Source organism: Agelaius phoeniceus, chromosome 25 (assembly GCF_051311805.1).
Source record: "Agelaius phoeniceus isolate bAgePho1 chromosome 25, bAgePho1.hap1, whole genome shotgun sequence".
Classification (NCBI taxonomy): Eukaryota; Metazoa; Chordata; class Aves; order Passeriformes; family Icteridae; genus Agelaius; species Agelaius phoeniceus.
Window position 1 is genome coordinate 3,253,265 of NC_135289.1, and position 14,835 is coordinate 3,268,099.

At 58.5% G+C, this 14,835-nt stretch overlaps 1 protein-coding gene across 2 annotated transcripts in view; it reads left to right on the forward strand.

The window, feature by feature from the left end:
- The window catches only part of TMCC2 (transmembrane and coiled-coil domain family 2), a 31,849-nt gene extending 26,006 nt beyond the window's left edge, over nucleotides 1-5,843 (forward strand). For both annotated transcript variants that reach the window (XM_054648828.2, XM_054648829.2), the window contains 3 exons: nucleotides 1,567-2,501; nucleotides 2,936-3,071; nucleotides 4,568-5,843. In XM_054648828.2, the coding sequence (XP_054504803.2) occupies nucleotides 1,567-2,501; nucleotides 2,936-3,071; nucleotides 4,568-4,879 (1,383 nt within the window). In that variant the 3' untranslated portion in view covers nucleotides 4,880-5,843. The remainder of the gene's footprint in view (nucleotides 1-1,566; nucleotides 2,502-2,935; nucleotides 3,072-4,567) is intronic.
- Nucleotides 5,844-14,835: the final 8,992 nt, after the last annotated feature.

The window sequence follows — 14,835 nt, forward strand, 5'->3', positions numbered from 1 at the left end:
AGGGTTCTGGCTTTACCAAGCCCCTGCTCCAGATGGGATTGTTCCCAAGCAGCATCTTGAGAGAACATTGCTCCCTGTTCCCCCCTGCATTTCCTGGTGATAATAACACACTCCCAAGCAGTGATCCCGCAGCTTTATCCCTATTAAAGGGTCATTCGGGGAAAGTGGGATGGAAATGAGAAATTATTCAGGTCTGCCAAGAGTATTTAACTTTCAAGCAGCTCTTAATTAGAAGCCAGGAGCCATTTACACAACCAGGGAGGTTTTGCATAAGAATCTGCATATAAAACCCAGCAACTGGGAAGATTTAGGGATTTTTTTTTTAATTTATTTATTTCCCCCAACTGGCCAAGCAGCACATCCAGGTTGGAGAGCACGAGGCAGGGCCTGGGTTGCAGTCCAGGCTCTCCAAATGTGGCTTCAGGAGAGCGATTTCCTCTCCCAAAGCTCCAGTTTTGCCATCTGTAAAACGGAATTTTGGCATTTGTCCGAATTTCCTGCGGTGGCAGCTGCTGTTTGCAAGAGGAGCTTGGCACTGCCAGGTGAGGGAGCTTGGAAAAGCAGAGGAGTCCCTGCACCTGCAGCTCTGGGAGCCGCAGCTGTTCCCCAGCCTCCCAAAAACTGGGATTAGGGTGGAAAACTGGGGTGAAAGCAGGACTGAAATACCTCCAGGCTGCTCAGTCCCTGGGCTCTGGGCTGGTTTGGGGATGAATCCTGGTTTTCCTCACCCCTTTTCCCTGCCTGGCTGGGGAAATCCCATCTGTGCACCGGGTGAGGGTGGAAAGGCAGAGTCAGTGGCTGCTCCTCACTGAATTCCACTGGGGAAATCCAGCCCTGAACCCCAAATGGAGTTGGGGGTTGAGCAACTGCTGTGCTCTTTTCACTGGGGTGTCCCTGGGATCAGCTGGGATGTTCTGGGGTCACCTGGGGTGTCCCTGGGGATCATCTGGTGTGTCCCTGGCATTCCAGCAGTGCTGCCATGGCAGGGAAATCTCCAACCAACCCCAAACTCCCCCAGCCTCTCCGGTTAATTATTCTCCTGCCTCCTCTGTGCCTCCCCAGCCCGGTTCTCTCCTGTCCCCTCCCATTTCTGGACTTTTTCCTCCCTCCTTTTTCTTCCCCTCCAGCTGGACAAGGGCGACGTTACCACCCTGAACCTGTCTGGGATCAACTTGGGTGTTCTGGGATCACCTGGGGTGTTCCAGGGATCAACTGGGATGTTCTGGGGTCAACTGGGGGGTTCTTGGGTAACCTGGTGTGTGCCTGGGATCACCTGGTGTGTTCCTGAGATCAACTGGTGTGTCTTGGGATCAACTGGTGTGTTCTTGGGATCAGCTGATGTGTCCCTGAGGATCAACTGCTGTGTTCCTGTGTCCCTGGGGATCAGCTGGTGTGTGTTCCTGGGATTCCAGCAGTGCTGGCATACTTGGGAAATCTCCAACCAACCCCAAAACTCCCCCAACCTCTCCAGTTAATTTTTCTCCTGCCTCTTCCGTGCATCCCAAGCCCATTTCTGGACTTTTTCCTCCGTGCCCTGAGCATCTTTTCCTTTTTCTTCCCCTCCAGCTGGACAAGGGCGACGTGACCACCCTGAACCTGCCGGCGGGCGCCGGGCACGGCGACGCCGACGGCCCCGTGTGCCTGGACGTGCCCGATGGCACCCCCGACCCTCAGCGCACCAAAGCCGCCATCGAGCACCTGCACCAGAAGATCCTCAAGATCACGGAGCAGATCAAGATCGAGCAGGAGGCGCGGGACGACAACGTGGCCGAGTACCTGAAGCTGGCCAACAACGCCGACAAGCAGCAGGCGTCGCGCATCAAGCAGGTGTTCGAGAAGAAGAACCAGAAGTCGGCGCAGACCATCGCGCAGCTGCACAAGAAGCTGGAGCACTACCACAAGAAGCTGAAGGAGATCGAGCAGAACGGCCCCAGCCGCCAGCCCAAGGATGTTTTCCGGGACATGCACCAAGGGCTGAAGGACGTGGGCGCCAACGTCCGCTCCAGCATCAGCGGCTTCAGCGGCGGCGTGGTGGAGGGGGTCAAGGGCGGCCTCTCGGGGCTCTCGCAGGCCACGCACACGGCCGTGGTGTCCAAGCCGCGCGAGTTCGCCAGCCTGATCCGCAACAAGTTCGGCAGCGCCGACAACATCGCGCACCTGAAGGACACGCTGGACGACGGGCACCCCGAGGAGGCCTCGCGCGCGCTGAGCGGCAGCGCCACGCTGGTGTCCAGCCCCAAGTACGGCAGCGATGACGAGTGCTCCAGCGCCACCTCGGGCTCGGCCGGGGGCAGCAACTCCGGGGCAGGGCCCGGCGGCTTGGGGAGCCCCAAGTCCAACACGCTGGACAGCCACCACAACAACTTCGACACCATCCTGGAGGAGCTGCGGGAGATCAAGGACAGCCAGTCGCACCTGGAGGACTCCATGGAGGACCTGAAGGCCCAGCTGCAGAGGGATTACACCTACATGACCCAGTGCTTGCAGGAGGAGCGCTACAGGTAGGGAGGGTGTCACCAGGGGTGGCTCCTTGGGGACCACAAGCTGCCCTTCTAGCCAAGATACCGGGGGAGCTGCAGCTCTCCTCACTGCCAGACGATCTTGAGAGGTTTTCCCACAAGCAGGGGAGGGCGGGAGGGGCTGGAGGACTCCATGGAGGACCAGGCCCAGCTGCAGACCTGCATGACCCAGTGCTTGCAGGAGGAGCGCTACAGGTAGGGCTGGGCAGGTGGCAGGGGAGGTGTCACCCATGGTGGCTCTTTGGGGACCACAAGCTGCCCTCCTGGCCAAGAGACACGAGGAGCTGCAGCCCTCCTCACTGCCAGATGACCTTGAGATGTTTTCCCACAACCAGAGGAGGGTGGGAGGGGCTGGGTGGTGTCCCCAGTGCAAGGGGGGGCTCAGGGACACGTCCCAGCCCTACTGCCCTGTGCAGGTACGAGCGCCTGGAGGAGCAGCTGAACGACCTGACGGAGCTGCACCAGAACGAGATGACCAACCTGAAACAGGAGCTGGCCAGCATGGAGGAGAAGGTGGCCTACCAGTCCTACGAGAGGGCTCGGGACATCCAGGTAGGGCTATGGGAGGGCTCAGGCCCCCTCTGCTCCCTCCAGCCAGGGGTGAGGGACAGAGCCTGGGCTGGGAGGGAGGGTGGGGCAATGGGATCCCTTCTCCCAGCACCTTCCAGGTGAGGTTGTCCCTGTGCTGCTGTCACAGCAAGAGGCAGGTGACTAAACCATGTCCCCAAAACCAGGGAATCCCAGACTGGTGTGGCTTGGAAGGAACATTAAAAATCACCCGTGGCAGGGCAGGGACACCTTCCACTGGCACAGGGAGGGGGCAGCCACAGCTTCTCTGGGAATTCCATCCCAGGTCCTCCCCACCCTCACAGGGAGGAATTCCTTCCCGAGATCCCCTCTGTCCCTGCCCTCCATCCCCTTTTGTCCTGTCACACTATGACACAGCGGGTCCCCCGTGTGTGACCACGGGCTGTGACAAGCCACGTGTGGGCCAGCACAGCCTCCTTTGAGCCATCCCCCAGGCAGAACAAAACCCCCCAGCAGCAGCAGCAAACCAGGGGGAGGCACCCAAATCCCTCAGGGGACATCCCTGGAGCCGCTGCCACCGCTGTCCCCTGTGACAGTGCTCACAGGGGTCCGAGGATGAGGGAAGAGATGAGGATCTGACTCCATGTTTCAGAAGGCTTGATTTATTATTTTATTATATATATTATATTAAAACTATACTAAAAAAATGGAAGAAAGGATTTCATCAGAAGGCTGGCTAAGAATAGAAAAAGAAAGAATGAATAACAAAGGCTTGTGGCTCCGACTCTCTGTCCGAGACAGTTGGGCTGTGATTGGCCATTAATTAGAAACAACCACATGAGACCAATCACAGATGCACCTGTTGCATTCCACAGCAGCAGATAACCATTGTTTACATTTTGTTCCTGAGGCCTCTCAGGAGAAAAAAATCCTAAGAAAAGGATTTTTCAGAAAATCCTTTTATATTTACAATATCCTAGCTACAGTGCCCTGGCAGGAGCTTCAGGGGGGACATCCCTGGAGCTGCTGCCATTGCTGTCCCCTGGAGGGAGGCTTCAGGGGGGACATCCCTGGAGCCGCTGCCATTGCTGTCCCCTGGAGGGAGGCTTCAGGGGGGACATCCCTGGAGCCGCTGCCATTGCTGTCCCCTGGAGGGAGGCTTCAGGGGGGACATCCCTGGAGCTGCTGCCATTGCTGTCCCCTGGAGGGAGGCTTCAGGGGGACACCCCTGGAGCCGCTGCCATTGCTGTCCCCTGGCAGGAGCTTCAGGGGGGGACATCCCTGGAGCCACTGCCATTGCTGTCCCTGGCAGGAGGCTTCAGGGGGACATCCCTGGAGCCGCTGCCATTGCTGTCCCCTGGCAGGAGCTTCAGGGGGGACATCCCTGGAGCCGCTGCCATTGCTGTCCCCTGGCAGGAGCTTCAGGGGGACATCCCTGGAGCCGCTGCCATTGCTGTCCCCTGGCAGGGGGCTTCAGGGGGGACATCCCTGGAGCCGCTGCCATTGCTGTCCCCTGGCAGGAGGCCGTGGAGTCGTGCCTGACGCGGGTGACCAAGCTGGAGCTGCAGCAGCAGCAGCAGCAGGTGGTGCAGCTGGAAGGGGTGGAGAACGCCAACGCCCGGGCCCTGCTGGGCAAGTTCATCAACGTCATCCTGGCCCTGATGGCCGTGCTGCTCGTCTTCGTCTCCACCATCGCCAACTTCATCACGCCGCTCATGAAGACCCGCATGCGCATCCTCAGCACCGCCCTGCTCGTCCTCTTCCTCTTCTTCCTCTGGAAGCACTGGGACTCCATCAGCTACTTGCTGGAGCACGTGCTGCTCCCCAGCTGATCCAATAGCCCCCGGGGAGTTTTTGTTTCCCGACGAGGAGAGGGACACGAAAGGGGGTGAGGGTCCGGAGCCTTCTCCGCGCGCTTGGCTCGGCTCGGCTGCGTTCCCGGCCCTCCACGGCAGCCTCTTGGATCTGGGATCCCTCTGGGATGTTTGGGAAGGGTGGGGTGGGGAGCAAGGAGGAGTTTTGGAAGGCACCAGCGATTTCTGGCTTTTTCTAAAGGGTTTTGGGTGGTTTTTTTGGGTGGTTCTTTGAAGGTCATCCTGAAGCCCCCAGATAGGAGATCTTCTCCAGGGGTCTTCAGTTGGTGGGATGGATTGAGCTGGACCAAAGCTGGCTCTGGGAGAACTTCCAGCAGGGAGAGGAGAGGGGTTCACTGGGGCAGGATTTTCCCTTTCGGGCAAAAAGTGGATTTTCCCCTTGGTGGCAAAAAAGTCCTGGGACGGAGCGAAAGCAAAGCAGGTGGAGATGGAGACCGCAGGGCCACGACAAACAACCACAGCAGGGACACACACGCGTGCCACCAAGCCTGTGGCCACAGCGCGGGGCTGTGACACCGCCCGCTGTCGCCGCTGTCCCCGCAGGGCTGGGCACGGCCAGGGCAGGCAGCAGCGGCACAAACCACACCCCCCGCGCTGGTTTCATCTCCTGACCTCCCGCCTCTTTGGCTTCAGTCGATCCGATCTCTTCAGGGACGCCCGGCCTCGTCCAGCCTCTGCCCCGTGTCGTGTGTGCGTGTGCGTGTGTGCGGTTTTTAATTTAATTCCAGACTCTGTTTCCATTTGTGAATCGAAGCTGGTGGGGCAGGGGCAGGAGGGGCAGCAGCTGCCCTCCAGCCCCACCCCAGAGCACAGCATGCTGTCTCGGATGGTTCTTAAATTATTTCATACCTATATATTTATGTAATATATCTATACACACACACATATATATAAATATATATATATATAAAATACCTGCACACTCAGGGCCTCCTCTGGTGCAAACAGCAGCTGCTCCACTCACCTTGAAACCCCGAACCACTCGGCCTCAGGTGAGAATTTGGCCCTGAACATTTCCAGTGGTGATTCCCAGGGCTGGCACAGGACATTTGGGAAGGGGATGCTCTGAGAAGGGGATTCTCCAGGAAGGGAATTCTCTGGGAAGGGGATTCTCTGGGAAGGGAATGTTCCAGGAAGGGGATGCTCTGGGAATGGGATGCTCCGGGAAGGGGATTCTGTGGGATGGGGATATTCTGGGAAGGGGACGCTCGGGGAAGGGAGTTCTCTGGGAAGAGGATTCTGTGGGATGGGGATATTCTGGGAAGGGGACGCTCGGGGAAGGGAGTTCTCCGGGAAGGGAATGCGGCACCACGGCCGCAGGGGGGCCCCCGGTCCCCGCCGCGGATCCCGGAGCGGCTCCGGAGCGTTTCCCGTAAGGCCGGGCAGGGGCAGGGCCCGGGGCGGGGTCACTCACCCCAATTAGCGCATTAACCCCTTCGTGCCCGCAGCGCAGCACCAGCGATCGTGACGGCACAGGATGGTTTTGGGGTTGGAAGGGAACCTTAAAGCCCATCCAGTGCCACCAGGGACACCTTCTGCTCTCCCAGGCTGCTCCAGGCCCCAGAACCTGGCTTTGAACAGGGTTTTTCTTCTCTGGGAAATCCATTCTAGGGCCTCACCACCCTCCCAATATCCCATCTGAACCGACCCTCTCCAGTTAAAACTGCTCGTGCCCCTCGTGCTGCCCCACCATCACCGAGGAGTGAAGGTTTGTGTGAGCCCTGACAATCCCCCTCACTGCCTGTGACACTTGGGGACATTCACTGCCCAGTCCCTGTGACCTCGTTGGCAGCAGCCAGAGGAGGCCCCAGCGTTGGGGGGATCCCAGATCCCATCCCAGTGGGAATTTCGGGATCTCTCGTGGCCCTGCTGTCCCCATGTCCGGCTGTCCCCTCGAGGAGTGACATCCCCGCTGCCCCTCGAGCCCCTTGTCACGGGCGAGGGGAGGCCACTCATGTCCTGAGATGGCACAGGGGGCCACTGTCACCGTGTCACAGCCAGCCCCTCCTGCACAGGGAGCTCTGGTGACAATTCCGGAGCCTGGGGACAATTCCTGCATCCCTCCGGGGATGGAGGATGCCAGAATCCCACCCTGAGCATCCCTGAGATGGGCTCAAATACCCCAACTTCCCATTTCTCCTCAGGAAGGCAGAGTTAAGGTTCTGGCCTTGAAAACACCAAGATAGAAAAAAGAGAGATACTGGAATATCCTGAGCTGGAAGAACCCACCAGGATCACTGATCCAGCTCCAGGCACTGCAGAGAACAATCCCAAAATCCCACCCTGTGCATCCCTGAGATGACCTCAAATATCCAAACTTCCCATTTCTCCTCAGGAAGGCAGAGTTAAGGTTCTGGCCTTGAAAACACCAAGATAGAAAAAGAGAGATGCTGGAATATCCTGAGCTGGAAGAACCCACCAGGTTGGGACCGCACAGAACAATCCCAAAATCCCACTCTGGCATCCCTGAGAGCGTTTTCCAAACATTCCTGGAGCTCTGGAGTGTTTGGAACAGTGACCATTCCCTGGCCAGGGGGACAATTCCCGCACGGCAGGGACAATTCCCGCATGGCATGCGCGGCTCGGGGCTCCCTGAGGACTCGCCTTGTCCCGGCGGGGTCAGGGGGGGCTCACAAGGGCCCCCTTTGTGCGGGAGAGGTGAAGCTTTGACGTCAGCCCGGCAGGAATTCCTTAATTCCATTCAGGCCTCCCTCCCTCCCTGCCCGCCGCTAATTGCTGCGTTTTATGTAATATGTAAGAGCCGCAGCTGCGCTCCCGGCCGGCGGCAGCGGGCACACGGAATGTCCCCAAGGGACACGGAATGTCCCCAAGGGACACGCCGGGCTGCTGCCACCGGCCACGGGGACACTCGTGTGTGACCGTGTTCGCAGGGGCTCTTGGATGAGGGAAGAGACGAGGATCTGACTCCGTGTTTCAGAGAGCTTGATTTATTATTTTATGATATATATTACATTAAAACTGTACTAAAAGAATAGAAGGAAAAGTTTCATCAGAGGGCTAAGCTAAGAATAGAAAAGAAAGAATGATAACAAAAGTTTGAGGCTCGGGCTCTCTGTCTGAGCCAGCTGGGCTGTGATTGGCCATTAATTAGAAACAACCACATGAGCCCAATCCCAGATGCACCTGTTGCATTCCACAGCAGCAGATAACCATTGTTTGCATTTTGTTCCTGAGGCCTCTCAGCTTCTCAGGAGGAAAAATCCTAAGGAAAGGATTTTCCATAAAAGTTTTCTGCGGCGCTCGTGGGGCCGCGATTCAGCCGCCCCTTGGTGCGGCACACGCAGAGATTGGGGCACCCAGCAGGGACAGAGCTTGCTGGGGACACTGGGGACAGCCTGGCACGGCGGGATGTCCCTGTGTGCCCTGCTTGGGGCTGGTTTGCCCCGGGGTGCCCAGGTCCTGCAGGGTGGGGCCAGCACTGTCCCTGTCCCGTGTCACCGCAGGGAATAAGAGCTGTACATTGGGTGGGTGTCTCAGTAACACAAACTCTCGGGTTGCTGTTTGATAATTGCAGCCCTGAGATGTGCAGGGTGTCTCCTTTTCACCCGTGCATCTGAAGAACGAGTCAGAGCTCTTCACTTTTCACTCTTGAGGTTGTTTATTAATTCTTAGCTATAAAATTTTCTTTCTGCCCAGCCGAGGTCTGCTCAGCAGGGCAGCCACAGGCACTCTGACCACCCTGAGGTGGTGTTGTCCTTTTATACTACAAACTACATAGAACATATTTACACTGAATTCCCAATACCTATCACCTATGTTAGACAGTGCACTTCTACTCTAAACCAATCCCAAAGTGCCAACATCACTGCAGAAAATGGAAAACAAGGAGAAGAAGAAGAAAGGCTGGACATGCCCAAGTTCCTCCATCTTGTCCCCATAACCCCCATACCAAAAATCCTAAAATCTACATTTTCACCCTGTGATCATTTTGTTATTACACCATTCAAACCTGTGTGACTTTCACATCCTCATACAAAGCTGGCAACTTGCTCCAGGGGTCACAATCAAATCCCCAGGTGTTCTGGGCCGTGTGCCAGGGTCTCTGAGCCCCCCAGTGGGGTCCTGGGCAACCCTGGACACCCAGAGGGATGCGCTGAGTTCTGACAACAGACAAAGCCAGGCACTGGTTTCTCTCCTGGCGTTGTGTTCCTGTTTCCAGCTGCATGAGCCCTGCACGATAAAATGATGAAATTATGTCCCTGCTGCTGGTGGGACCCCCAAAATGTCCCCGTGCTGTCCCCCCGGGGATGTCCCCGCATGCCCAGGAACAAGAGGGACCCAGAGGGGCTCACCTGAGGGGCATTGAGACCCTCACCCCACACTGGGCAGCGTCCCCGAGGAGGAGGAGGAGGATGAAGGGATTGGGATTGGGAATGTTGGCAAGCATGGCTGGGGACACGGCAGTCCCCGGCTGTCCCCTCCCTCCCCCCAGCTTAGGCCATAAGAAGCAGAGCTGGTCCCAGGGGTAGCATTGCTCGCATTCCTGCGCTGTCTCCGGGGGAATTTGGGCTGTTCCACGTGGGAAACGCTCCCTGCCCTGCGGGTCAGCGTCTGCAGGAGACATTTCCGAGCGGAAAAGCTCAAAGCTGCCAGAGCCACGGTGCTGTGACCCACCTGGAGCGGCCAGGGCCACCACGGCAGGTGCCAGGGACACCGTGACCGGTGCCAGTGCCACCATGGTCAGTGCTTGGGCTACTGAGCCCTCCCCATGCTGTTGTGACCAGTGACAGGGCCACCATAGCAGGTGCCAGTGCCACCATGGTCGGTGCTTGGGCTACAGTGAGCCCTCCCCATGTCGTTGTGACCAGTGACAGGGCCACCATAGCAGGTGCCAGTGCCACCATGGTCGGTGCTTGGGCTACTGAGCCCTCCCCATGCTGTTGTGACCAGTGACAGGGCCACCATAGCAGGTGCCTGTGCCACTGTGGGCCATCTTCGTGTCACTGTGGCCACCGTGACTGGTGCCAATGCTCAATGCCTGTGCCACCACAGTCAGTCCCTGTGCCACTGTGGGCCACCCCATGTCATTGTGACCAATGCCAATGTCACCATGGCAGGTTGCAAATGCCCCTATGGCAAGTGCCAATGCCACCATGACCAGTGCCAGTGTCACCGTGACCAGTGCCTGTGCCACTGTGGGTCACCCCCTTGTCATTGTGACTGGTGCCAGTGCCACCATGGCCAGTGCCTGTGCCACTGTGGGCCATCCCCGTGCCACTGTGACCAGTGCCAGTGCCACCATGGCCAGTGCCTGTGCCACTGTGGGCCATCCCCGTGCCACTGTGACCAGTGCCAGCCCCACAGGGTGACCAGCAGCCCCTTGAGCTGGCCCCCAGCACGAGTCCCACTCGTGGCCAATCCCATCCTTTAATTACAGCTTTAAAAACAAATCCTCGCCTGGGTGTGCAAGGCGGGGGAGAGGGGGAGAGGCTCGTGGAAGGAAAATGAAGAGGAATTTAATTAAGGGCAGTGCCGGGAATGTCTGTCCCACAATAAAGATAAGGAGGATCAATTGCTGCTTCCCGGGATCAAAGCTGGGGCTGGAGGGGAAGCGGGGCTGCAAAGGAGGGGGAGGCAGCGAGGGGAGGGTGAAAAAGAAAAGCAGCAGAGACACGGGGAGATAAGATGAGAGAAATCATTGATCTGATCACGGGGCTCCCCCAGGGCTGGTGGGACTCACAGGGGATGGAGGACGCCAAAATCCCACCCTGTGCATCCCCGAGATGGGTTCAAATATCCCAACTTCCCATTTCTCCTCATGAAGGCAGAGTTAAGGTTCTGGCCTTGAAAACACCAAGATAGAAAAAGAGAGATGCTGGAATATCCTGAGCTGGAAGAACCCACCAGGATCACTGATCCAGCTCCCGGCCCTGCAGAGAACAATCCCAAAATCCCACCCTGGCATCCTTGAGAGCGTTTCCCAAACATTCCTGGAGCTCTGGAGGGTTTGGAACAATGACCATTCCTTGGGGAGCCTTTCCAGTGCCTCTGAAGGAAAAACCTTTCGCTAAAACCCCCCCTGGCCCAGCTCCAGCCCTCCCCGGGTCCTGTCACTGTCACAGCGAGCAGAGATCCCGTCTGTGCCACTTCAGCACGGAGCCCTGCACCTCTCAAGCCCGGGAATGCCGGCTGGGATGGCTGTTCCATGGGAATAACGCCCCGCTCCCTTCCCAAGCCCTTCCCACGCGTGCAAAGCAGCCCCGGGAGGCCGGCGGGGCTGTCCCCCGGGGCCAGCGGCCGGGCAGGGAGGTGGCACACCCAGCAGCTGTCCCCGTGCCAGGCTGCCAGCCCGAGCCGGCCCAACCGCTTCCCCCGGCTGCCAAAGCGGGTGCGGCCAGAGCCCAGCCCGGCTCCCAGCGCTGCTGCAGGGAATTCCCAGCGGATCCCAGCCCAGCCCGGGCTGGGGGAGCAGCCCCGGGGCCTCGGGGAGCTGGGGGTCGCCGTTCCCCGTTTCCAGCTGTGAGCACTCAGGTGCCTGGAGATGCCTCACGGGATGGTCAGGAGTGCCAGGTGGGCTTGGCTGGGTACCAACATCCCGAATTCGGGATGCACCAGGCCCAGCCCTTTCCAGGAACCTGTCTGGCTGCTGCTGTGCGTTCCCAGGCAGGCAGATCCGCTGGGAAAGTCACCCTGGCCTGCAGCTCCCTTCCCGTGTGAGACGAGGCACGAGCGCTGCCATGGCCATGGAGGTGCTCAGTGAGGCAGAAGCAGCTCTGGGCAGAAGGTTCTGGAACCTCCTGCTCCCCCCAGCCCCGTGCCCAGCCTGGGCAGCCCCAGCCAGGAGGGCTGCGGTGTTGGGGTCCCCTTGGGTTTCACTGCACACGGAGCCCCGGGGGTGCCGGCCTGGGCAGCATGGAGATGGAATCATGGTGATGTCATCATGGTGATGCCATTGTGGATGGCATGGTGGTGATGCCATCGTGGACACGCCATCGTGGACACGCCATCACGGAGATGCCATTCCCATGATGTCATGGCAGTGATGCCATCACAGTGATGCCATGGTGGTGACACCATCATGGTGATGCCATCATGGTGATACCATCATGGTGATGCTATCGTGGTGATCCCATGGCAATGACACCATCGTGGTGGTGCCATGGCGGTGATGCCATTGTGGTGATCCCATGGCAGTGATGCCATCACGATGATGCCATGGTGGTGATGCCATGGTGGTGACATCATTGTGATGATGCCATCATGGTGACACCATGGCAGTGATGCCATCACAACGGCACCATTGCAGTGACACCATCACGGTGATGCCATCACGGAGATGCCATTGAGGAGATACCATCACGGAGGTGCCATGGCAGTGATGCCATCACAATGATGCCATTGCCGTGACACCATTGTGGTGATCCCATGGAGGTGATGCCATCACGGTGATGCCATGGTTGCGATGCCATCGTGGAGATGCCATCATGGTGCCACCATGGCGGTGATGCCATCACGGTGACACAGTGGTGACAGGAGGTGTCCCAACCCCTGGGGACCCTCAGGGCCCCCTGAGTCTCTGCGCTGTCAGGGCTGCTCCCCAGGGATGGAACCAGAGCTGGTGGCTCCTGCAAGCCCAGAGTGACCCGGGAGCAGCCGAGGGTTGGGATGAGGGGCTTGGGTCGGGAGAAACTCCATGGTCCCTGTGGGTCCTTCCAGGGCTGGGGTTGGGATTTAACTCCATGGTCCTGTGGGTCCTTCCAGGGCTGGGGTCAGGATTTAACTCCAGCTGGGTCCTTCCAGCTCAGGATATTCCAGGGTTTTATGGTCTGTGGCTCCCATCAGCTCATGGCAGGCACGGCGGGGTGGATCCTGCAGGGCATGGGGAGGACAGGAGATGTCCTGATGGTCCCACAGACACAGATTTTGCTCCAGCAGTGCTGGATCCCCTCTGCCCCATTCCTGCACATCCCAGAGGTTCTGGCATGGCATGGGCAGAGCTGTCCTGATGGGAGAAATCTTCCAGCAGAGCTCCAGCACCCCAAAAACCATCACCACAGCTCCAGGAGGGCACAGGAGCTTCAGAGTGGCCACCAGTGCTCGGCCAGCCAGGTCCCCAGTGGGGTCTGGGGCTGCATTTTTGGCTCAGGTGTGACCCAGCCATTTCTTGTGCTCCAAAAAGAAATGGGATCAAAGTTTCTGGGCGCTGCTTTCTCCCCCCTTTTTTGGGCTGCTCCAGGCTGCTCCATTGAATCCCCACTTTCATGTGGGGATTTCTCTCCTTCAGATCTTCAAAGAAATCCAGCAATCAAACGGGTGGTTGTGGAGGCACCTTAAAAAAATAACTACAAAAAAAAAACTACAAAAAAAAAAAAAAAAAACTACAGAAAAAAAAAACCACTTTGAAAGAATCAGAGGCAAAGAAACACCTCAGCTTTGTTGTGTTAATTGTTCCGGTACTCAAAGTTCTGACAAAATGTCTCAGAAATCTCCCTGGCTCCGCGCCCACCATGTGTCAGACACACAAAGAAAGGCTCCGACACAAAACCCGGGCGAGGGAGGAAAACCGACCCGGGGAGATTCCGGCAGGAAGGAACAATCCCAGGGCTCCGAAGGAGGAGCTCGGCCGCGGCCAGGGCGGGGGTGACACCCAAATCCCAGAGCTCCGGGGGCATCCCTGAGCTGCTCTGGGGGTCATTAACAGCCACCCGTTAATGAGCACGGCCTCCACGCCCTGTCCCTCATGTCTCCCCCTCCAAGTCGTGTCTTCCTCCTTGACTTTCTCCCCTGCTTTTTTGCAAGCTCATCTGTGAGCTTGGTTTTGGCCTGTTGTGGTCCTTTGCACTGCACCTGATACAATCCCGGTCCATTTTCTTGTAGTCACTAAATTTCCCATTTTTTTTTCCCATTTCCCAGCGGTTCTGGGACGCTTCAGCCCCATCCCCACCTGCATTCCTGGCACCAGTGGGATGTGGATCACCTTTGGCCACCGCTGTCCCTGGGGTCACCCCAATGTCCCCCCGAGCCCGCCGCGCTCCCCGTCCCAAGGAAGGGCTGGCTGGAGCCGGGATTCCCGCAGGGATTCCCGCACAAGCCCGGGCAGGAGCCGGTGCCGGGGCTGACTCAGGGCCCCCGGGGCCAGGGGAGCGCCCAGGGCTCGGCTCTGCCGGGAAAGGCTCTGCCGGGAGCGGTGCTGGAGCTGCTCTGCTCCCCCAGCCTGCTCACGGCTGCTCCCACCCCCAAATTCCCTTTTTTCCCCTTTCTCAGGGCGCTGCTGCTGCTCAGGGGGATGAGGATCCCTGGGTGAGGGGGATCCAAGCCTCAGACACGTCACCCACGCCAGCATTCCCATGGAAAATCTTTGGGAATGCCCAATTCCTATGCCTGAAAGTCCCTACACCTGTCCTATGGTGATGGTAGCAGCCCCAAACCAGTGGGAAGCACCAATTTCCCCCAGGACCAGCAGGAGAAGGGTCCAGGCTGGAGAATCCCTTGGGATTATCCCAGAGAAACTTGGATCAGTGGATACAAACCCACAGGACAACCCCTCCATCCTCCAGGACAATTCATCTCCCGCATTCCAGGATTCCAGCCCCGCTCCCACACCCTGCAGAGCAGCAAAGCGCAGCGTCTGGGGCTGAAGTCACCCCTCAGCAATGGCATTTTCTCAGCAAAAGGCGGCTGAGGTCATTTCCAAAGCGCCGCGGGGCCGGGCGGGGCGGGCGGGGGCTGCGGGAATTGCCCAGGCCGGGGATGAAAGAGCGGCCGATGATGCTGGGGGGCTGCCAGGGGGGCTCGGGGGCAGCGGGGATCGCGGCTGGGATGAAAGGAGCGTTTCCAGGGGCTGCCGGGGGAATTCCGGCGCTGCGGGGACCGCGGTGTCCCCGGGCTCCGGTGCCGCTGTCACCGCCTCGTCCCGGGGCTTTTCCCACCCTTCCCATGGCTGTGCCCGGGAC